This window comes from Amblyomma mixtum, chromosome 3 (assembly GCF_055824585.1).
Source record: "Amblyomma mixtum isolate Tamu chromosome 3, ASM5582458v1, whole genome shotgun sequence".
NCBI lineage: Eukaryota > Metazoa > Arthropoda > Arachnida > Ixodida > Ixodidae > Amblyomma > Amblyomma mixtum.
Genome location: NC_143014.1, coordinates 120,797,008 through 120,821,621, shown reverse-complemented (window position 1 = coordinate 120,821,621; position 24,614 = coordinate 120,797,008). Strand labels below are relative to the sequence as shown.

Below are 24,614 nucleotides of genomic sequence, written 5' to 3'. Positions count from 1 at the left end.
GTTTCAGTGTGCCCAGACTGACTACCCTCACCTCAGTCAGCTCACTTACCTTGCCCCTTGGTCCCTTACGCTTGACGAGCAGTCAACTGATTATCTGTACAAATTTCTGCTGTGAGCAAACCTTCCACAGATCATAAAGGAAATTTAGACTACAACTGAACATAAAGACCACCTCTTCAACAAAGCCAGAGAGTCAAAATCCTTATCACCTAGCTCAGGCCCATCAAGCTCACAAAGAAGCAAAGCATGCTATCCATATATCACAGAATGACTACCTACGATGATATGCAGAAAAAGCTGTGCACCAGCCCAAACTCTTCTGGGCCTGCGTGCCTCGCCTGCCATATGCTCGTCGGAAACAACAGTACTCATAGACAAGGGCACATCTCATAATGACTAAACTTAAATTGCTGAGTTATTCTCTCATCATTTCACCATGCCACCCAACTAAAAGGAGCCTGCCACATCTGTTTCCAGAAATTCCAACACTTACTGACATACTAACTAATCTGCTGCAGTCACACTGACTAAACCTCTCAATTCCATAGACATTCTCCTCTAGGACATTTCCGATGCCCTTGCCCACACACGGTTCACCCCGCATTCCTAAAAGCATGCAGCTCATAGCTTGCCCCTATGCTCACCTGCCCTTTCAAAAATCACTTATCCCATGGATCAGTCCCTAAGATTTGGAAGATTCTTTCAATAACCACATGACATAAAGGTCATGGCGCTCCCAAATCCAACATCCCAACTTATCAGCCTATTTCCACAACATCGGTTGTTTTTGCACAATGGATCATGTCATAAACAAGAACTTATTTTACTATCTTCAGGGTCTCAACCTTTTCAGCGCCACGAGTATGGTTTCCGTAAGGTCAGAAGGTTCAAAACAGCCTTTGCTACCGTCACTCACATCCTAAGCTTAGCAGAGGCTTGGTTTATTGGTTTATTGGTGGTTTAACGTCCCAAAGCGACTCAGACTATAAGGGACGGCGTAGTGAAGGGCTCCGGAAATTTTGACCACCTGGGGTTCTTTAATGCGCAATGACATCGCACAGTACACAAGCCTCCAGAAATTCACCTCCATCGAAATTCGACCGCCGCGGCCGGGATTGAACCCACGTCTTTCGGGTCAGCAGCCGAGCGCCATAAGCAGTGAGCCATCGCAGTGGACCTTAGCAGAGGCCTCGACAATTGGATTCTTTGCAAACTCGTGCAACCTGATATCAGGAAGGCTTCTGACAGCTTGATAACAGCTCGCTAACACCTAAGCTTTGAATGATTTGAATTTGACAGCCAATAAGTAATCTTTAAAAATGCCTGCTCCTCTACCAGTCCTGTGCGTTATGGGGTACCATAGAATAGCGTTCATCAATGTTCACATATTCATCAATGTTATCAAACCTTTTCTCCAACACGTTTGCAATTTCAGAGATTTTCGCTCAAAACCTGCCGACAAAAAAAAAAATCTTGGGGAGCAGGCCTTAAATTTATTTATTTATTTATTTTATACTGTCAATCCCATCAGAGATCGTAACAGGGTGGGCATTCCAAAATTCAGAGACCAAAAAATACAGCAATGATAATCAAAGTACATATCAGAACATTACACAAAATTATACATATAAAAATACGAATAGGAGTTAAACTAGAATGAGTAGCTTGTGACATGAATTTGGCAGACAAATAGTTATACCAAAGAGAAACACAAAAGAGAGGAACAAATTCACAATGATAAAAGAACACAACGATCACTGAGGCGTAAGTAGTTCATTTTCAGCAAGAGTGATAAAAGCATTTAATGTTGGATTATTAACAATGGATGTGTTCAAGGTGTTCCACTCGCGTATAGCACGAGGAAAATACAAATATTTGAAAGAGTAAGTACAGAATGAAAACTCGTTTAGTGTGTGTATGTGGTTATTACACGTTTGTCGCATTTGTGATTTTGATATGTATTTTGAAGTGCCAATTTTTAATTGATTGTGTATGAGTTGGTACATGGTTTTAAGGCGCGCTAGTTTTTCTCGATTTTGAAGGGTAAGTAGTCCTGCGTGCTTGAACAGTTCTGTTGGCGAGTCTGTGAACCTGTGTTTGTTAAATATACATCTGACCACCTTCCTCTGCACTCCTTCTAATTGTTTAATCAGCTTGTTAGTGAAAGGAAACCAAACAGTATTAGCATATTCGAGAATTGGCCTGACAAAAGTTTTATACGCAAAAAGCTATGTTTCAGACGGTGCTAGTTTGAGGCATCTGTTAATAAAAAATAAATGTTTTAAGGTGGTTCATGAGCCATTGTTAACATGAGAATTCCATCTGAGATCAGAGGTCAGTGTTCTGCCTAAATATTTGTATTCGCAGACCGATGCAAGAGGTATGTTGTTTAATTTATATTGAAAAACTGATCAATGTTTCTTTCCGGTTACGGATAAAATCACTGATATTTTAGCATTAATAGTCATCTGCCATTCTTCGCACCACTCGGTCACTGCGGTTAATGCGTTATTGAAAGCTATATGATCACTGAAAGTGTTATTTCCTGGTAAAGTACATAGTCGTAGGCAAAAAGTTTAATACTTTGAGAAATACTCGCAGGTAAGTCGTTTATAAAAATGCAAAATAATACTGGGGGAAGAACACTTCCTTGTGGCAGGCCGCATGTTACATTGGCTGTTGTGGACTTCTCGTTATTAAAGGTGCACTGAGGAGGAATCTGAACTCGTATTTTTACCCCTAGAACTCGATCTACACGCTCCGAGCGTTCTTAGAAACTTCGAATCATTGCCCTGTGAGGCCGATTTCCCTAATTTGAATCGGATTAAACGCCCGGCTCCCGCCTCTTTTTTTCTTTTCCCCGCACACAGTGGGAGGAGTCAGGCAACCTTTCAACCAGTCCTGTGGCGGCTTGCCGCTCTGCCATCGGCGAAAGCAAAGAGTCCGCGCCTATTTTTATTTCCGTGGGCCTAATTTGCAGCTATCTAGTCTCTGACCAGATCTATTTATTCATGGAAACCTAAAAAACAAAATAAAAGCGAAAGCAAAGCCGCCATGCAACTGCCTGAAAGTCACTCCATACGTTAGTCGACTCCTCCCACCGTCCGTGGAAAATTAAAAAAAAAAAAAGGTTTGGTTTGGTTTATTCGGGTTTAACGTCCCAAAGCGACTCAGGCTATGAGGGACGCCGTAGTGAAGGGCTCCGGAAATTTCGACCACCTGGGGTTCTTTAACGTGCACTGACATCGCACGGAGGGAGCCGGACGTTAATCCGATTTAAATGAATGAAATCGGCCGCACAGGGCAATAACTCGAAGTTTCTAAGAATGCTCGGAATGTGTAGATCGAGTTCCCGCAGCAAAAAGACGAGTTCAGATTTCTCTTCAGAGCACCTTTAATTTCGACGAATTGAGTCAGTGAGATAATCAATAATCCAGTCTATAATTGGGCCAGCTCCTAAGGTTGCTTCAAGTTTCATAATAAGTTTAGTGTGTGATACGCGGTCGAAAGCTTTCGAAAAGTCTAAGAAAACGAGGTCAATTTGTTTCTGCTGATCAACAACGAAGGATATGTCATGTGTTAATTCAATTAGTTGCATGACTGTAGAGAGTCCTTATGAAAGCCGTGCTGAAAAGGTGTTATTATTTGGTTTTCTTCTAAATAGGCTGTTTATGTGCTTTAAGATAATGTGCTCAAGTAGCTTGCATACTATGCTCGTTAGTGAAATTGGTCTGAAGTTGGATGGATCTGATTTGCTTCCTGTTTTGTGTATTGATGTTATTTTAGCTCTTTTCCATTCTTCAGGTAGGGTGTGGGATGACAAGGACTTGTTGAAGAGTACTACTAAGAATTTTGCTCCCCATTCAGCATACTTACGCAAAATTTGTTGGAGATGTTATCAGGCCCTGGTTCTTTCTTTGTGTCCAGGTTTAGTAAAAGGTGTAAGACTCCTGATTCAGTTACAGTAAGGGGTCCTAGATAATTTCCTATGCAAGAGCTAGTACGAGGCGTACTTCATGCATTCTGCATTGAAAACCATTAATGGAGACAACCTCAAAGAGTGGCTAGGCCATCTTAGAACTTCATAAAGTGAAAACAGGGTCCTGTTTCTGTTTAATGCAAACAGAATTTTCTTCGTGCTATTACCTAAAGCCACAAAAATAAAAATTTGTGACAGGCTGAACAATTAAATGCCTTAGCTTTGAATGTGCTAACTAGAAGCTTATAAAAAACACATTGATAAAAAAGCATTTGGGCAATTTTACTAACAAACTAGAAATTAGGCTTTTAGTCGGATACAGCTTAGCTCTGCCCACATTCAGGACCACCCCACACAAATCCTCCGCGTCGAAAAAAATTTGACGTGATTTCTCGTCGAAATGATAGCTGTAGCACTGAGCGTGACCAAAACAACACTCTTTTGAAACATAAATGAGCGGAAAGTAATTATTTTAATCAATATTCCTCAAATTGCCGCACCTGCAACCCCTTAAGAAAGCTCTAAAGATACAGGTTGTGACGTCAACTCTACCCATTGCAAGCTATCGCCAGCACGAATCGCACAAAAGTAGATGCGTCTGACATGCTTTTGCTTCGTTGCACAGCCACAAAATAAATAAATTGATTAAAAAATCCCCTGTGTCCCTTGGTTTCTGTGGCTGTTGGCTTCTCTCATATTTATAACGAGCCCCTCATTCCCCTTCTCTTGTTCGCTCCATTTCATTTGGCTGCCTTGTGTCCACGCTTCAAGATTCTCTGCCTGCATCTCGTGGTTGTGTACTTTGGGTGACTACTTGCCTGATTCGGTCAGAATTTTTCAGAAATCCCTACCGTCTGCAGCGACGGTGAACCATAAAAGCAACATTTTGCAGAGATAGTACCGGTAGCATCATCTCGCAGAGATAGTACCGGTAGCATCATCTCGCAAAGATAGTACCGGTAGCATCATCTCGCACTTGGCAAAGGAATGAGCGCTGTCTTTTTCTGGGCAGGAGCGAGTTTACAATGCTTCACCTGATTCGCAGAAACCGCATTTATACTTGGCTTTCACTTATGACACCACAGCTAAAGCACTGTTTAATCTTCCAGAGTCACTGCACGTTCATGCAAGGTTCACCATAAACGCTCGTAAGCACGGCATGAGATGGGGAGGGTAGGCTTGACGTCATGTCCGCCATCTTGTAGCCAGGAGTGCAATGAGTGTGGCCTGGCGGCTGCTCACAACACAAAAAAATAACCAAAATGATGACTGTACACTTGGGTAATCGTAGATAACGAATGAAAATGTGGCACTTTCTCAATGTTTTCTAACTTTTATTCAGTAGCCTTTAAAGCTTTTCTTACTATCTAAACAAGAACTAATCACAAGATGAAATTATAAGCTAAAGAATTTTAATGACTTTCGCTTGTTTGATAAAGTCGAAAATAAAATCTCATTTCACTTGTTGCTACTGGTCAGTGGAGTAATATAGGATGCTGCAGGACTGTGGCCCATTATTACCAACTGCTGTTTTTTACAGTTGTGTCTTAATATAATGCATATTCGATTTAGTTCCCTTCTTGGTTTCAAGTCCTACCGTCACAATAAGAAATAATTATGAAAACCACTTCACAGCTAGGAGAAACAAATTTGATTTGCACCTTGTAGAGAGAGAGCTCTCTCTGCTGTGCGGTAAGATAATATAGTAGGATACAACTTAAGAAAAAAGAGCAGTAGGTAACAGTAAGCCACAGTTCGCAGCGTCCTGTATAACACCGCTGGCCAACCACAATGGTGAACAAAATGAACTTTTTAATGCTTGGCTATATAAACAAGTCAGAGGCGTCGAAATTCTTGAGCTCATGATTCTGCCTTGTGATTATAGCTTATTGTTTAGATAGCAAGAAAAGCTTTAAAAAGAGGAATGTGGGCCGACCTTCACTGCAGGCTTGAGTTGAGTTGTATCAATGACAACTTCTTTCACGTCACAGTGAGTCTGACGGCGTAATAAACCAAAGTACAAACATTAGGCTTGAAATAGTTCTCCAGCCACAGCTGCCATAGCCACAGCTGCCATAGCCACATCTGACACGAAACCTCATTTGCCATATGATCTGACGATAGCAGGTTAAATGTTCTCAATTGTGAAATTGGGATGCATCCATGACAAAATTAGACATTTTGTGAGAATGTGACAACGATTTAAACACAGCTTGAAATGATATGTGAGGTGCCCTTTTATTATTTGGGTTAAAAATTTGATTAATGATATTTAAGACATTGAACGGCAGATAAGAAAACAAACAACTGTACTGGGTAGGTTAACTGTAAATTTTAATTGCACAATCTAGCGCAGCAGAAGCCATCAAAGACAAAAAAAAAAAAAAAGAGCACAGGAACGTCACAGTACTACTACTACACAGTGCATTGCACTCACATGAAAAGAGTGGATGTGCCAAGATTTCATGTAGGTTTAGCAAATTATGCCACAAGACTTTGTGATATCTGTAAATATACCTAGGTTCCTCAGCAGGTACCTGGCTTTAAATGCACAAATAAAACTAAATTGCTCTCAAGTGGTTTAAAGCAGAAGAACAGAAGAAACGATTCAGCCTCCTTTCTTTTCTAGCCATATGGCTGAAATATAACGGACAGCAGCATACAACCTGATTACTAAAAGCATGGTTTCAGTCAAACAGAATATTCTTTTTTCTTTTCAAGCTATATACCTAAGATGAAATGGGCGAAAACACAACAGGAACAATGGATGCCATACAATGATAGCGAAAGAAACCGCAGGTCATTCACGCAGCAAATTGCAAAGCAATCACGCTTTGCGATTCACTGCGTTGCGTTCAATGTAACGAAGCTAGGTTATCCGCCCAGAGCTGTCGTTTTTTTTTTATTATTATTAATAGCTCCGAGAACTGGCAACAATTTCAACTCGTTAAGAGTTAGCGACAATCGTGTATTGCCACTTTAGTGCCACGACAGCTAACATCACCGCAGTGCCGCCGCCAGGGCACTCTTGCAGCTAGCGACCGAAGCCAGCCAGCTATTGCCCGACCGCGCACTCCGTCAAAGCAATTTCAAATTCTCCCGCAACATTCTCCAACTGAAACCCGCAGTGGCATAACATCAGCTATTAACCTAGCGCAAAAGGCAACCAGTGCCATCGCACGATTCGCACAAACAACTTTGACTAGCAAGCAGCAAACAGGTGTTCATAACCGACTGAGATACACAACGTTACCTTGGTGCTTCGGCCACAAGAAACATGTATGCAATTTCACTGTACGAACACCACACACACATTCTGGAAATGAAGATTAATTAATCAAGTCTGCCTGAAAAATCTGAAAGGCAACAGCTTCAACTGTTACAGCGCACCAGCAAGCTAAACCTCACATGATCATAAAACTGAACTAGCGACTAGAGAACTTGCTGTCTGCATCAGGTGGCAGCAAGCAATTACCTTGATAAACCATTTCTGGTAGAAGGTTATTCCGATGGAAAAGCAGTAGTAGAGCAACACGAGGCCGGCTGTCCGCAAGGCGATTGCAGAGTAGCGCAGTGCGTGCATCCTATACCTGGCCGGTTGCAAGGAATGGTTCGCGGCACCATGAAGGCGTTGGTAGCTGCCAAAACAGCCGTAACGCTTGGCTCCGTCATTGGACTCCACATTGCAAGTGGACGCTGACATCTCACATGGACGGCACTGCCTCTTCGGTCCCTACGCGCTGACCCCACGGACGTGAGACGCGAAGGCACGAACTTGACAGCAGTGTGCCGCACATGCGCGACATGAGGGAATGCGTCCACAGTTTTGTCCCTACAGCGACGCGGTAGTTCCTTCCCACTGCAACGAGAGATAACCACAGGCCCGATTCCGTTTCGAAAACACAGACGGCGTCGAAATATTCTTACACCGTGGTCGAAACCAAAGACACTCACTTCTCGACAATCGCGCACGGCACGACTGCCGTCGTGTAATTTTCTTTTTTGTTATGAACAAAAATGTGCAAAAACAAGTTTAAGGACAACGTTGCCTGCTTATTTCTTTTATCGGCCAAAAGCAGTGTACAGTTGCTTCAGCACTTCAACAAGTGTTAGTCAAACTTTTGCGAACAAATAATTTATTTTTAACTCTTTGCAACATGTATTTTTGTTAATAAATACTGAAAACAGTAAAAAATAGCTGTATGCAATAAGTAATAGCAAAAATTACGTTCGGTCGTTTCATCGCGGTTGCCATCATCGCCATAGCGTCTGGTTGAGCGTCTGCTTCTCGTCTCGACTTGTGGGACAGACAACGGGGCTGGGCTGACGTGTGTAGTTTTGTGGGTCGTTTACGCCAAGAAGGTTTTTCCAAAGTGCCAAAACTCCTAAAAGCCATGTCTAAAGTCATTTGCTTCATTGTATTGCTGACGACATTGCTCGGAAGCGTCCTATGCGTGAGTATTCCTTTCGCCTTGCTTATTTGCACTGGAAGTCCCAAGGAGTTTTAGTCAGTGTTCTCGATTTGTTACTCTCCTAGCTTGCAAGAAAAGTGATATCCAGCTAGTTTATTTCTTACTGTTACTGCTGCTGCTCTTGAAAGTTTAGTTGCTTCTTCTTTGTAGTCCCAGCGATAATTTGTTTTGTTTTTTTTTTTTGAGAAGAATGTATACACGCGCCCGCATACACACACAAGTATTAAATAGGAAGCGGGGCAGCAAAGGTCTCTTTGTAGGCCTTATCCGTTATACAATCGGCTGGCTCCAGATCGTCGAACCGGTTTTTGCAAATGATCTCCTAGGTTTCGAGGACAGAGGACGGGACGTCTCAATCGTCCCAATTACCCGAACTCTCTTGCGCGTGCCCGCTTGTCAAATGATGCGCATTTGTACAGTTTTGTATGTTGCGTACGCGCAGTCACGGCACATCCGTTTCTTGTGCATACTCGCGAGGTAACGACAGGCGCACATGATCAGTGAATGCGCGTATATCATGTAAAGTGCAGTCTCGGCTGCCGCACGAAGAGCAGCAAATTGCCGGAGGGAAGCTGCGAAACATCCTTTTCTGGTCGCGTCCCATCCTGTAATTTTTTTTAAGATGTGGCTTCTGGCCGCCTAAGCAAAGGGCGCGGCCCGTGGCCATCTCCCTTCGTATCCGTGCGGCCACTTCGAGCAGTGTTGTACTGCCACGTTGTCCAGCCTTGCGCGTCGGCTCCTTTTTCACCGAAGAGAGCGAGCCCAAGGCCAAATGCAGCCGCTCCGAAGATGGAAGCGCCAGCGGGGGCGGACCCGCAGCCGGAGGCCGCGTGGCCCGCCGCCTCCCTAGCCCCCACCCGTTGCCTCGCCCCGCGGTAACCCTCCCCTGCCGGCGAATCTAATGGCCACCCTCTCCGGGGAGGCCGCACGCTGGGACCCGCCATGGCCAGGGGTCTGGTTTCCGCGTACGTGGCGCGCCGTCCTCATGCAGGACGCGGGAAGACGGGACAGCTTTACGCTGTGTCCCGCCTTTCTGTTCTTCCTTTTCCTCTCTCTGACCGGGCTTTAATAAATATCCGTTCCTTTCATAGTGTGTGTCCTTTGTTACACTGCTTATGCGCCCAAATTTGAGGGACCACAATGTACCTTGAGCATAGCTGATCCTCCATGTTCATGGACCACACCAAACTACTTCAAAGACGACAAATTTCCCGTTTCCTCCGCCTCGATTAGATGCTGCTGTGGCCATGTCGCTGCGGTAAGAGAGCAGTGGCACTGATTAGCCACCCGCGACGTTGTGGTTGGAAGAGGCAGATCTGCATGAATCCAGTCAGGCCGTCTTTTTCTTACCGTAGTTGTAATAAAACTGCACAAAAATCTTTTGTCGCTTGTATTGCCAAAAGTTCTGGAAAAGATGATGCCGAGGTAGCACACATTACAATATTGCTTGTTATATAAATGTTGCGTAAGTTGCAGCTTGCAGTACGTTTGATTGAAGCATTATGTCTATATTAAAAAAAACATAGTGGTCATACTTAAAACAGTACTGAGGACGAGGCAGGGGAAGCAGGCACCACGAGCGCCGAGAGCTGTCTTGTTCCGTTCTGCTCACTGTTTCAAATATGGCCGCACAAAGGCAATCTTGGTAACCTTAACGTTTCTGCCTAATCAAACATTGGTTTAACGTCCGACCTAATGTCAAAGCTACATTCTAAATATTAGTGTAACTTTCAATTATAACTGAAATAATATAAGATTCATTCAAGCCCATGGCTTTTTAAATTGCTCGTGCAGTAATTGTTGGTAATGGTGTTCGCCAACAGCAATGGCTGTAACTTTTTGGACTATGCCTACCATAGACTGCATACTTGGCGCCAAAATTTATTGGAATCTTATTACCAATTAACCAGAGTAGCTCTTCATGTCTCGGTATGTAAGCACGAGCCGAGTAAATGTATGATGTGGGTGCGCTGTACAAAACTCCTTTGCTTCTTTCACAGTGGTGACTGAAGCTGTGTGCGCTTACGGCTCGAGGGTCTATAGTCCTGCGGTTTTTCTTACGGTTACAAAAAAAAAAGGCGGGGGGGGGGGGGGGGGGGGGTACACAAAGAACGACGCAGTAATGCTTGACCGAATAACAGTATTATGCCGTTTCGGTGTCGGCTTTCGGCCCAGAGCCCGAGTTCTGCCCTGTTCTTACTGTTTGTCGATGTTCAGTGCCCCACCAAACTAAATAATTCTTTTTTAAAGGCATGAATTTCCGATTTCCAAGACTTCTGACGGTGACGATTCGAAGCTGCCAGACTGTTTTTTTTTCTTTAGGCTAGTGGAGTTTATTAGAGATTCGTTGAGATTGGTGGGTATTTGTTTGAAGCTATTAATTTCTTAAAGGCACTAAATCCCAGACGCGAGCGTCGAACATATAGGAGCGTGAACTGCTTCCGGAAAATATAGTTCACTACTCCACGCGTCAGAAAAGCGCCCTCAGTGGGGCCGATTGCATTTCCCGAGGTATACGAGGTCTGTTAGAAAAGTATCCGACTTTATTTTTTTTTTTACGAACACCTGATGCATTTGAAACAAGCACGCTTGCACCAGCCTACCTTGAACTTTCGTGCGCATGCACAAATTTTTTCTCGTCTGTCGATAGCGTCAGTCACTGGCACGCAGCGTTTGAGTGAGGCAGTGCGCAGTGCTCTCGTCGGTTTTTTATTGCCAGGGAAATGGCGGAGCGACAGCAGCAGCCCTACTGCATCAAATTTTGCCAGAAACTAGGCGACAGCCAAGTGGAAACCATTCAGAATATTCAGACGGCTTTCGGTGACAATGCTATGAACAGCACCCAGATTAATCAGTGGTACAATTCGTTTAAAGACGGCCGCACATCGATGCAGAGAGAGCCACGCTCCGGTCAGCCATCAACATGCCGAAATGACCAGGTCGTTGCCAAAGTGAACGCTGTGGTGACGCGGGACCATCGTGTGACTATCCGGGAAATTGTGGAAGAGGTAGAAATCACCAATTTTTCTGCACATTCCATTATCACCGAAAATTTGGCCATGGAGAAAGATGCGGCGAAATTCGCGCCAAAGCTGCTCACGGTGGAGCAAAAGCAGCTTCGTGTTGAAGTCTCACAGGATATGCTGGATTCCACAAACAGTGACCCCGACTTCATCAACACCATAATCGCTGGTGACGAGTCTTGGGTGTACAGGTATGACCCGGAAACCAAATCCCAGTCGTCACGATGGCAGCATTACACGTCACCAAGACCAAAGAAGGCCCGCTAAGTGCGCAGCAATGTCAGAGTGATGCTGACGGCTTTCTTTGACTCCCTCTGTGTGGCACACCACGCGTACGCACCCCACAAAGTAAACATTGACCAAAAGAATACTACAGGGATGTCCTCCGTCGCCTGCGTGGTGCTGTGCGGCGCAAGAGGCCGAAGTTGAGGTCAACAGGAAATTGGCGCATCCATCATGACAATGCTCCTGCACATTCCTCGCACGAAATTCACACTTTCTTCGCGAAAAACCAGACTGCTGTAGTTCAACAGACTCCTTACTCTCCAGCCGCCGCGGTGGCTCAGTGGCTATGGTGCTCGGCTGCTGACCCAAAAGACGCGGGTTCGATCCCGGCCGCGGCGGCTGGAATTTCTTTGGAGGAGAAATTCTAGAGGCCCGTGTACTGTGCGATGTCAGTGCACGTTAAAGAACCCCAGGTGGTCGAAATTTCCGGAGCCCTCCACTACGGCGTCTCTCATAGCCTTAGTCGCTTTGGGACGTTAAACCCCATAAACCAACCAACCAATCCTTACTCTCCTGATATGGCCTCCTGTGACTTTGGCTGTTTTCCAAAATCAAGAGGTCATTGAAAGGAGCGCGATTTGAGACAAGAGAGGACATTATGGCTGCAAAGACAGCTGAGCTAAACTCCATTCCGAAAGGGGCCTTTTCGGAATACTTCCAACAATGGCAGCACCACTGGGAGAAGTATGTGGAGTCCCAAGGAGACTACTTTGAAGGTGATTAGGTTTCCAACGCTCCAGTTATGCCAGTTTTTTTTCTCGGCAAAAGGTCGGATACTTTTCGAACAGACCTCGTAAATCACTTGCTGCGCCGTGCGTGACGTTCATATAAAACTAGTGATGGACGGGCCCACCGCAGCGTTGCAGAGCCGCGGTAGCACTCTGGCTGTGGCGTTGTCGTTGGATCGGATCCCGGCCGCGCCGATCGCACTTGCATGAGGGCGAAATGAAAAAACTCCCGCGTGTTGTGCGATGTCGGTGGACGTTAAAGAACTTAAGGTGTTCGAAATTAAATCTGTACTCTTCCACGGCGGCGTCTGTTACTGCAGCCCGCGTGCAACTTTAGGGCATCAACCACTGCTACCACATACCTTATACTAGCGGGTGGGTTTCGGGTAATATGCATTGCTGTAGAAGCCTTTCTCTTGGCTCGACTTAGTTTTGTTAGCTTATCGAGCAGCATGAGCGGCTTGGCCCAATGCAAGCGCACTCGAATCCAGCGTCACTAGTCGCCATGGGTTATTCATTTTTATTTTATTATCTGCAAACGAATGAAAGCTCTTGAACACGGCCGAAAAGTATAAACGCGTCTGGCATGTTTTGTTTATGTAGCGCGCTCCTAAATTAAAATTTAGCCTTGGTTACGTGGTTGGTCACATGTTCCGTGCAAAAGATAAACGACGCGCCATTAAAAATGCAGCCGTGATTTCAGTGAACGTAGGCGGTAGGCCGCAACCTCTCGTTCTGTCGTTTCTCCGGGGTGCTTTAAGGCGCTTTTTAAAAGACAAACTTCAGCTTTGCAATATGTTTCAGACGTGCATCGTCGAACGCGCGTGTTAGAAGCCACTATACAGCCTTTACCTGCAAGGCCAGAAAGTATTAGTTGATTGCGTATGAATTTGAAGGGATATAAGTTGAGTTGAATAACTGTATCTGGTTCAGCACTCCGCGTCTTTCAACTATTTGTGTCCTTTTTTTGTTGCTCTTTATCCTACTAATTTTTTTCAAGGTTGCGTACACTTCATGAGTCAATTCATGGGGACTGCGTGCGTGAGCTTTTTTTTTTTCAATATCCTGCCATTCTAAGGAACCCCCGTCCTTCGCAATTATCTTGAAGCGCATCGGGTTCCGAGCGCGGCGTCATTGCTGAGTGGCAGCGATGTTCCAGCTGGCTTCTGATAACTGCACCGTGGGGTGCTGGCATCAGCGTAAATGTGATACTCGCCTGGCGAGGAAGGCGGCAAGGCTCCTGGAACAGCCTGGCGATAAAAAAAAAAGAAAAAAAAAGGTATAGTTCTGCAGGGAATTGGTTTGACAAGCGCTGCAGTACTAAGGGGTTTAACGGCTCGTATAGTAATGCCCAGACAAAGATCGCATTGAAAGAGAGACCAGACCCTTGTGCAACTCAGTAGGGCGCGGCCTCAAGCTGCATAGCTACAGAAACTCGCTAGCCGAACGTGCTGCGTGACAAATTAGTTGAAGGTGACGCCAGCTGACGAATTTTGCATGGATTTGTAGTGCAGCTCTCAACTCAGCCCACAGGCTTAGCGACTGCGGCGCTCTGCTGCTGAGTGAGTTACCGAGGCGATGCCTTGCCGCACCAGTGGCAGTTTTTCGATTGGCCTGGAACACGGAACAGCTCGTTTATCGAGGTGTTTGTGCGCGCTGAAAAATCAGAGGAGCCGTCCATCGTGGTGTGCCCCATAGGAAATGTGCCGCTGCCTGGTGATTTACAGGGCATACTTTCGTTTTCGTGGAATTTAAGGCAACGCCTTCCCCATTAGTGCGAGGCGGCGGAGGCATACTTCCGTTGCCGATGTCCGCCACTCACTTCGTATGGCTTATATGTTAAGGAGCGAAGTTACTCTGTCTCCAACTTCTGTTGTCCCTGTAACGATATACAGGCTGCTTCAACGAAGGTGAACAAAAGTTTTTCAAAAGAGGCTTTTAGAGGCACAGAGATGGCTTCTGCGATATCAGGTACCCTCTTTGCCAAAACTAACCAAGCAACGGTGGTTTGTTTCTTAGCCGCGCACCAAAGCACTTACGGCAGCCCTTATTAAGCACTGAATCTGTGTAACAAAGTAAGGTGAGCCTTTGTCCTCACGTTCCGACACCTTTCGGTCCTTAGGGGTGCCGTAAGGCCGCCATTGTACCGTTGAGAAGCAAAAACCTCTTGCTCGGTTATACTTTTGTAAAAGGGGGTACATCCTGTTAGCTGTAAAGTTGCTAATTTCTAATAGCAACTTTTTAACGTTCAAGGTTAGGTGCGTAGTTGCTGTTAGAGGTGTCCAGTTGGCTGTTATTAATAGCAATTTCACTTTTTAGAATTTTCAGAACTCGATTGCCTTCGGCGTTGTGGCGGAGTAAACATTGGCCTTTGCACGCGCACTTCCAACATCGCTCGTCTTTGGCGCGCACACTGCAGCGGCAACCAGTTGACTCTTCGTGGCGGCGCACGTGCCACGTGAGCGCCTTTTTCCCGCCCACCCTGCGGTGCTCGCTTCTGCTGGCTGCTCCGGAGCCATCAAGCGGCCGTGCCGGGGCTGAAGCTAATCGCATTTTCAAAATTTTAAAGTGACATACGTGTTAATCATGGCCAGCTACAGACCAGCTTCAACCAGGCGCCTGTTATAGTTATAAAGTTCCGGATTAGAAATTTAACCAGCTTACCAATTCAGAGTTCACCTGTTTTCTGACGTCCGCGAACAGCGGTACTACAATGCCGCGGATGTCTATACTTCAGAAAGTCTATTTTTAAAAATTCCTGCTCACCTTCGCTGAAACAGCCTGCATGTGTTCAGATAAGGATGGTAACAGGGGTCCCATGACAATTTTTTCTCCAGTGAACTTTTTCTATATTGTTATGCAGTGACAAGCGAAAGGACATGACGATTTGATGGCACGATGAAATATGGTTTAATGGCGGCGGGCCTGCCGCGATCGCTGCCTCCTGCGCCACTGCTCGTTTCGTCGTTGTTTTGTTTGTAGCATTACCCGGTGCTACCGGGCGATCGTCCCAATCGATACCTTGATCATGAACAATGACGTGACGGTGCGGATGTTCAAGAAAGGATAGAAGAGGATGCAATGCTTGCTACCGCGATGGATGAGATGGATGGGTCTGATGAAAGCTTGTCCCGGAGCTTCGTGCCCAGTAGTTGTCTAGAGGCCAAGAACAAGACCGACGGCTTGTAGGGGGCGGTGCCATCTTGGCTCTGTTGTCGTCTGCTTATGGCGTCATCGTGAGGAAGTAGAGGCTGGTCGAACTGGGTCTCCTCCGGGTCGTCGTATCCTGTGGGCAAGGCTGGGAGAGCGGCTGATCGGGTCGCGTCAGCTCTGGCTGCGGCTGGATCCAGGCCGACGACCAAGGCGAACGGAAGACGTCGACCCTCCAGGACCGGGATGAGCAGAACGTCCGCACCTCTCCACCAAATGTTATTCGGTGGCAAGCGCAAGAACAGGACGACATGATTACACTATGGAATGTGCTTTGATGGAGGCGGGCCCAGTGCGAGCGCTGCCTCCCGCGCCACTGCTCTCTTAGTCTGTCTTGCTCCTAGCAGTGTAATGGACGAATGTGTTGACACAAGAGAGTGGACCTTAGTTTTGCATGAAACGCTCTAGTTTTCCCGAGGAAAAATCGTGTATCACAGGGGGCGGAAAACGTCATGTTCGCGATTATGCAAAACTACTAGTTTGGATCCGTGCAGAATGAAACACGAAAATCTGTCGAACCTGATTTTTTTTCCAGTAATTATATGCAAACTTTTCTGCTTGAAGAAGCGCGTAGATCTTTTTTGGCTCTTTGTGTTTCGCAGTGAAAAAACAGCTAATATTGTTTAAAAAGTTATGCTTTACAAAAGGGCACTTTCGAGGACTGTTATGAGACGGCATGGAGTAAAAACTTGAGCCTGAAACTTTTTCTCAGTGTACTTTAGAAGAATTAACTGTTGGGCTAGTGGGTACTGTTTTAAGGTTAAATAAACAGTGGAGTGTCTGTGTTTCGTCCTTCCTGCTCTTTCTTCTGCCTCTCTTCTTTGGCCTTGTGCCATTGCGCTGCTTTGTTAAAAACATGACCCTAAATTTTTCTCAATATTCATCTGCCCTTTCTACTACAGGCAAACGACCTAGCGCTCATCCGCATTACTGCGAATGTGTAGCCGATACATGTATGTTTGTGTGAAGAGAAATCACTAAGAATGGTCATTCTTGGTGATTTCAGGGCTGTTCTTTTTGTGAAATTACTCTAAGTCGCCAAATCCAAGGAGCTATAGGACAATGTTTGGACCCTTTTTTGTTTTAAATTTGTGTTGTTGATCAATGAGAAATCAAGTATTTCTTCACAGATTTGAAAGACACGGCACTCAGCAATGCGCCATGTTTCTAATGCGTAAGCATTAAAACGCCGATTATCGCGAATAGTGCCCAGCGTTGGCGTGTGGTGGGAGGCAAGCGGAAGAGAGGGTGTGTGCTGACGGGCGGCGAGAGGGACACCTCGGTAGCTAGTCGGAGTCGAGAAGTGGGGAGAGTGGAACTCTCGCACGGTCTGAACCCGTCGGCGACAGCGGCTGCTCTGTCCGGGGAGAACAGTATTGCTAACACACGAATCGCATTGATCGCCTATGGATTTTTTTTTAATTCTTTTTCTTGGCCGTTCGCGTTAAGCCTGGCTAGAGCGCCGTGCTTGCATGGTGGTGGTGGCTTCCAGAGTACGGAGCCGTGGAATCGGACGATTTACCGCCCGCGGATGAATTTTCACGACGCCTCATACGTGAGTTCTGGAGCCTGTCAGTTTCCACCCCGAGCGCCGCATGAGGCGTGTAACGCTACTTAGTTTAACGCGATTTAATGCTGAACAGCTCTGCGTCCGGTGTATCCTGGGACTGCAACTGCCTCTTCGAGTAGCGCTTTTGGTTGGAACAAAAATGCGCATGCAGGTCTGGCCGGGACCGACTTTTGTGTCGTGAAGACATACGGAAGAAGATTTCGGCCAGCCAGACAGAAGTTATATTATAATGCTCTTCAACGTGCGAAATTGTGGATCTGAAAATTGCTAAAGAGTGAATTTCCTGCGCGAACAAGCTTTCTAAGCGACTATTGAGCCAGAATCCCGTTTGACGTGCCACCTACACAGAAGCGAAGCGTATTCAGCGACGAAGTCTTTCCAAAACAGGTTCAGACGCAAGCTGCTGCAGTTGTGGCGCGGCAGCCCAGGCGCAACGACGTAAACGCGGTGACCCTGTAGTTAGTGGAGCCGAGGCAGGTGGAGAGCGCCGTAAACACCAAGTGATGAAGGCCGTAAGGGGCGACCAAGGCCTTTTTGTACGGTGCGCGATTCGTTTCTTCGCACCGAGCCGCTTTAGCTATCACAAAACCGTCATTACTTTTAGTAAAGAAAACCTCCAGAAGTAAAAAAAAAAAAGTGTGAAAATTCTTCACGTTACAGTGGCGTTGAAACATCGCATTAGTCAACTGTAACCGTCCTGTGAATGTTTCGTTCTTTTTGTTCTTAGGCATTTAATTCGAGGTTTTACAACTGCTCCCCACTGACCCCTTCCAAAACTAGCTTGCGCCAGGTGCACAAAACACTACCAGCGAGCAATATGGCGACGTCCAGGGAGCTTGAAAAGGTGTACATGTACACGACGACATTGTGGCGAAACTTTGGATGGTTGCAGCGCAAACGGAAATATGACAAAATGAAAGAAACGTGGTTGCGAAGCTTGCGTGTTTTTCACGTTTCGTCATCTTGTGGTTTATAGGCTGTAGTGGTTACTGCCCCCAGTGCTTTCGTTAAACCAGCCTTGAGTCTGAAGCGCCATGTTCGCAAAAAACTTCGTCGAGCGATTTATTATTAGCAGCAATCGAGTGCGTCTGAGGCTTCGCACACTTGGTTCAAAGCGGGAAAATTTGATCCACGGTGCAGCAGTCCGTTCAGAGACGAAAGTGCACATTTAGGAAAAATCGACAGATTGCGAATTCGCGCTTTTAACGTATCTTCGGTAGTTGAATGGGTATAACCCTGAGTCTTAAGTTATAATGAAATAAAATATATGATGGAACTGTGTACTCTAGTTGTTCAGTTTCAATCATGTAAGACGTTTCCAATGTTTTTAAACCTTCGCTAAAGTTACCCTGCATGCTCGTATAGACCAGACCTACTCCTCGGCTCACGACAGTCTCTTATAAAAGTGCCGCCCACGGCCAGTTTTTACTGCACATTACGGCTATTACAAATTCCATTTATCAGTCCGAAATGTGGCAGTTTTTCTTGGAAGCGTTGCAAGAGAAAATGGTGCGCTGTTCCTGGGATTACGTTTTGAGGTCATGGTTCTACCCACGTTTTTTTTTTTAATGTGCTTAATGTGCGGCTGCATGCCAAACCACACTGCATGCAACCATGTTTTGGGAATGCGTACCGCTGAAACTGCAACCTCGTGGCCACTATGAGAGTACGGACGAGCCGCGTGGTTGAGGCGTACCCGCGTGTCTGAGCGGACGACGTTCCACCGCTACGTGTTGCGCATTCATTATTATTTTGCTACGACGGGGTCTGACGATGTGCGCGAGGGCGACATGCCGACGCATTGCTGCCTCGGAGGAAGTGCTGCTCCCTGTCGTAGCTCTGCTTTGGCAATACTCGTTTATCCTCTCTGGTCAAGGCCACCACGTTGCTCGGGTCCATCGGCCGTCGGCTACCTCGAAGTAAAACCATTAAAACTTCAAACCTGTGCACCGGTCATCGTCACGTATAAACGGACGCGCGAAATTTACACGCAGCTTATCAATCATTTCCAGCTGCATAAGCGGCACTTGAACTTCACGATGGCGTATATTCCACAACGCTGCTCATGCGATGTTTTCCTGCACTTTGAAGCTCTTTAGTGCATGATGCAGTTATACATTTCTCAGATCTCACACAAGTTGAGGCTGAACGATGAATGGGCGTCATTCCGCAGCTGTGATCCGTTAGATCAGTTCCGGGAGCTGTATGGTAAGTGGAAGACTAAAGCAGCTTAGTGACCTTTGATGTCACGTTTCTGGGTAGAATTTTTTACATCCGCAGACATAAAAGTTGTGCAAAGACGAGCAGAGGGTTGCAGTGGCGAGTGTTTATGGGTCATGCATATACGTCAAGTGTCGAGGAAGTAATCGATTTTGGTTTGTAACTAGGCTGACCCGGACAAGACTATCACCCATAAAGTCAACTTTGACATCACAATCGGAGACAAGGATGCTGGTCGCATTGTGATCGGCCTGTACGGGAAGGTGGCACCCAAGACCGTCCGCAATTTCATCGCTTTCGCCGGGGAGGGCCACCAAGGTCTCAAGTACGAAGGCACCATCTTCCACAGGGTCATCAAGGGCTTCATGATTCAGGGTATGTGCTCACCTGAGGGTTGTCTGTTCACCTTGCTGCAAACAATCGTTTTCTGTAGTGGAATGCTGCTGAAAAATAAAAAAAAAGCCGAAGAAATAAGCCCCAGCAAAAACAACCCCACCGTTGTTCGAGCGTTTCGAAAGGAAGCGTTCTTTTGGTTCTTTTGGTGTGCAGGCGGTGACGTGCAGAAGCTGGAAGGCCGCGGATCTATCAGCATCTACGGCCGGTACTTCGACGACGAAACTTTCGCTCTGACCCACGACGGCCCTGGCACGCTCAGCATGGCTAATGCCGGTGAGCTCCGAGCCAACTTCTGTGGGCTTAAAGTATTCGCTTCTCTTATTTTTCTCTGGCTAGCTCCCGCCCATATGGATAGTCTCTTCCGAGGTGCTAGTCAAAAACTGCATCGAGTTTGCTGCTACTGCTGCTGCCCGTTAACACTTAGCTGTTTTAGCTGCAAAACTCCGTGGAAACACCATTTGACAGAGGAGTAATTTAAACCTGTGTGGATTGCGACTCAAATGTAAGGCCATAGTGGGAGGCTGCCGGTCAACCCGCGGCGCCTATTAGGTTCATTAAGCGCACTTCAAATGCATGAGTCTGTGAGAGCGTTCTCGCGTTTTAGTGGCATTGTGTTGGGGCTGGAATTCCAGGAAGTTGAAATTTCTCTTCGCCGCACTAAATAACAGGGGCGGCGTAAACGTTTGTGGACGCAACCAAGCGCTATCAAATGCTCGTATGCAAGGGGCTCTGTCCGCAAGTGGACACTGTAATAAAAATGCGCTGAAATCTGAAGAACTTGCGTTGAATCGTCTCACGCGTGGCGAGCGGAAAGGAACGCAGGAAGTTGCTTTTAGATGGACGTCTCCGCGTTTCACGGTAGTGTGGCTCCAGTGAGTGTTTTCGTCTTATTTTGTTAAGCACGAGCGTTTTAAAATGCCTAAATGTGCTCATTTATTTACGTAGCTGCTTCCTATGACGAATGAATCAAAAGAAGTATACAGTGTCGAGTTACGGTGCGGGCATATAAGCTCCCGGCAGAAAGGGCGTAATTAATCAGCTTTGAGTGTGGGCATTTTTTTCTGTGCAATCTTTGCATGATCTGAGCACAATCTGAAAAATCTGAACATTTTACACTCGTGGGTACCACCCCAACTGCTCCACAGCGGTGAACCATCGCGTGTGAACAATGAGTAGTAGGTCGTTTATGATAGTGTATATATTGTGAATATATTTTCACTGAACGTTCTCGCATAGGGCAGGGACGGGACGCTTATAAGCGTGTAGTTGTTTACTTTTAGGACGTCAGCGCTTATTGTGACCATTCCCTGCATTTAGCCGTTGTGCGTTTGTCTGTCTAAAGCATATTTTGTGGCAAGCTGCTTACCTGCCCTCCGAGTGGTGGGCAGGTGAGCAGCCTCAGGCGGCAGCTCAATAAATCGTGACAGGCTGCTCGGGAAGAGCAACCTGGATCGCAACCCAACCCAAGTCCCCACCGATGGCAGCGCCTGCCATAGAAGGGCAGTGGCAGGAAGACTCCCAGGGATCTATGAATGTAGAGAATGACCAATTCCGCATATAAGAAGATTAACCCATTATCGCTATCCGAACAACTGCCATCCGTGAACACTGGATCTGAACACCGGAACTGAAGTGGAAACCGAATTATTTCGCATTTGGCCTAAGAGCACAAATCGACCATCATTTTTTTAATTGTGTGCGTTTGTGCTTGTGTGTATGCGTTTTCCTGCATACAGTATGTAAGTACTCATGTTTGCTTCTGTTCCTACCTCCTGTCTGTCACTCAGTCTTTTATTTCCTCTGCCGCCGTTCAGGTACACGACATGACTGCGTCGGTTTTTACTGCAAGACCCCCCCCCCCCCCCCCCCGCATTTTTTCCCCTCCGTTTTCGCTTTTTTTTTTCAAATCTCTGTCAGCACTTGCAGACGCGTTCTGAGGTCTTGACGCGCCCCTCTAGAGTTCCTCTTGGCTTCTGTGCTAGGGCGTAAAGTTGCTGTTTATTCCTTTTCCCCTATTCCACCGTCATCGTCTTACTCGCGAACATGGTGTGCCTCGATGCGCGCTCATTGCGGGAGAATACCCTTTGCCGCAGCAGCATTGAGCCTGCCCTCTTGGCTGACCAAGCTTCTCCCGTCTTTCTTGCTCCATGGCAGGCAAGAACACGAACGGCGCGCAGTTCTTCATCACAACCGAGGCGACCCCGTGGCTGGACGGTCACCACGTGGTCTTCGGCAAGGTCATCGACGGCCTGGACGTGGTGCACAAGGTGGAGAACACCGAGACCACCCGCACGGACGCGCCTGTCGAGCAGGTGCTGATCAAGCGCTCCTCTGTCGACACCCTGGTGGCCATCTGAGCGGTCGGCCACGCGCACCGCTCCTCGCTTCGCCGCGCGCCGCTCCGCGTAGTCTAGGTGCTCGCTGCTATACCTCTGCGCTCTTGACGACGCTGGAGGAAAGCGGGCTACTTCTCGCATCTATGGCACTTGCCACCACCAAGTCAGAGTCGCTCGCTGCGAAGCTGTGGGCTCAATTTTCAGCTTGTCTCCTCTTTCTTTCTTGTGCAATATTTTCGTGGCCACAGCACCCACATCGTAATTTTCTTTTTTGCATCAATATAAATTGTTAGTTTATTAGCAGACGAAATCCTACCAGTTAGTAACTCAGCGTTACGGAGGCTGAACCCGGTGGCAGTGGCCGCGCTCAAATTCTTGGTCCCTTTGAGTGAAAAGAAAAAAAGTGATTTAGTGCAATCGCCACTAAAGTTCTCTGCGGAGTTTAGAAATTTTGCGTGGCACAGCAGTAGAGCCCATCTACCTCTCGGCGCGGTTTTAGCCGCCGCGGTGGCTCAGTGGATATGGCGCTCGGCTGCTGACCCGAAAGACGCGGGTTCGATCCCGGCCGTGGCGGTCAAATTTCGATGGAGGCGAAATGCGATGTCGATGCACGATAGAGAAGCCCAGGTGGTCGAAACTATCAGGAGTCCTCCACCACGGCGTCCTTCATAGCCTGAGTCGCTTTGGGACGTTGAACCTCATGATCCACATCTCGGCGCGGTTTGCTACAAGCTGCCGCAACCTCAGCAGAGGACGCCCCCACGTTTGCTATGACGATTAGAAAAGTGCGCTGCAGTTCATAACCGGTTGTTTATCCGGACCTTATTGAAACCAGCGTCCGTGAAGAGATTATTCTCATTGGGATTAAACTAGGGCGATTTACTATGGGAGCCTGGCTTATCCATATAACTGGTCCCACAAAGTTCATGGGTGCTGTTGAAATGGCTGCTGAAAATTTGAGGTCAACATTTCGAGTGCTCAGTTCACTTCCAACTGCGTGACCTGTTCAAGACGCTGAGCGTCTAGCGTTACTACGCTGTGGCAGCTGTGTGTTTTACGTAGCGCAAAAATGCGACAGCCGTGTGCTGGTCTTTCGGGACAGGGTAATTTTGTGTAGGGTGCAGGTGATGCCGTACTGGCCGACCGGAGTCGCTTTATCGAGCGCCACTGCCCGTGCATTTTACGCCTCAGTGACTTTTTCACATTGACATTATTCATAGGACCAACTGCTAAGCGAACAACACTCCATGTGCGCCTGAACGTAAACGCGTTCAAGTAATTTATTTTACGAAACATTCTCATAGTAAGCTTTGAGCTTAACGCGGAGATGTTCAATGTCAAATCTAAAGTTTGTGTTTTCGTTTTCTGTCGTTATTTTATACCGTCTTTGTCCTGTACAAATACTCGTTCCAGAATGTCACGAACAAAGGGGTACACATTGCAGAGCACCGATCAAAGCGCCTTCGGATCACTGTTTACACTCGCCGAAACCTGCCAAATTTTTCCTCTTTTATATGTAATCTTACAAACTTTTCTATGCAATACTCTATTTTCAGTACACGTTTGAATAAAGTAGTTGGAAGTATTTGCCTGTTCGCGTTTTTATTTCTCTGCCGTTGTCGTCGCGTTTCAGAGTTTGTCTGAAATGGAAAGAGTTGCAAAGGTAAGTTTTATTCTTTCTAGACTAGAGTAGCTTGAATGTGTTTTCCTGTGTTTTCCATTCTCTCTAGTCTAATTTTTTTTTTTATAAGTAGTATTTGTGACGCAGGTAATGTCAGTTTCGCGTCAACAACGTCGTTGCTTAGGTTAAGCGCAAAAATAAAGAATTGGTTACATGCCGCGCTGCTTTGACGCAAGTTTTTTTCTGATTTTGTGCAAATAATGGATGCAGGCGAACTTGATAGAAAATAACGTATCTAAAAATTACCTGAACATCCAGATCCAGGATTCCGAGAGTTTCAACGCTAACTGGTCGCCTAACCCCGCCTGCATATGATTCTATACTGATGACTGAGGCGGTTAAGCGTACAGCTAACATGAAGTCACGATACCTTTGAGAATCTGCCACAGACCCAACAATCAAAGCCGAACTGGTTGGCGTTCGACGCTCAAGCGCCCGATTGGCACCATACTCCTGCGTCTGGCGGCTTCGCCGCGCGCACAATCTGGTGCTGGCGCCGTCGTCTCATCTCGACATCGTCAGCTCGTACATCAGGATCCTCTTGCCGTTGAAGTTTTCACTTGCTTCACGGGCGCTCAGCTCTGGATCTTCACGTATAGTCCTTAGTATGTACTTCCGGGTGCTCCCTTGGGCAACCCATTTTCTGAACCACCTAGAAACACAGGACCGCCGCGAACACCTTCGCAATTTGCGGCACATGCGACGAACCCTTCC

The 24,614-nt window shown here is 46.6% G+C and overlaps 2 protein-coding genes across 6 annotated transcripts in view; one reads left to right on the top strand and one right to left on the bottom strand.

Annotated features, from left to right (window-relative positions):
* LOC149351633 (solute carrier family 35 member H1) overlaps positions 1-7,991 on the bottom strand; it is a 55,554-nt gene extending 47,563 nt beyond the window's left edge. For all 5 annotated transcript variants that reach the window (XM_089580953.1, XM_089580954.1, XM_089580952.1 and 2 more), the window contains exon 1: positions 7,455-7,991. In XM_089580953.1, coding sequence (XP_089437079.1) covers positions 7,455-7,682 — 228 coding nt within the window. In that variant the 5' untranslated portion in view covers positions 7,683-7,991. The remainder of the gene's footprint in view (positions 1-7,454) is intronic.
* A 276-nt stretch (positions 7,992-8,267) lies between these two features.
* LOC149351632 (peptidyl-prolyl cis-trans isomerase B-like) lies at positions 8,268-23,804 on the top strand. Its single transcript, XM_089580950.1, has 4 exons — positions 8,268-8,433; positions 19,655-19,862; positions 20,037-20,156; positions 22,038-23,804. Exons 1-4 carry the CDS (start codon positions 8,374-8,376, stop codon positions 22,238-22,240), a joined length of 591 nt encoding a protein of 196 aa, XP_089437076.1. The 5' UTR covers positions 8,268-8,373; the 3' UTR covers positions 22,241-23,804.
* Positions 23,805-24,614: the final 810 nt, after the last annotated feature.

Coding starts and splice junctions, on each gene's coding strand:
- LOC149351632 (XM_089580950.1), top strand. CDS start 8,374: ATGTCTAAAGTCATTTGCTTCATTGTATTGCTGACGACATTGCTCGGA. Junction 8,434..19,654: donor TGCTCGGAAGCGTCCTATGC/GTGAGTATTCCT, acceptor GTTTGTAACTAG/GCTGACCCGGACAAGACTAT. Junction 20,157..22,037: donor GCTCAGCATGGCTAATGCCG/GTGAGCTCCGAG, acceptor GCTCCATGGCAG/GCAAGAACACGAACGGCGCG.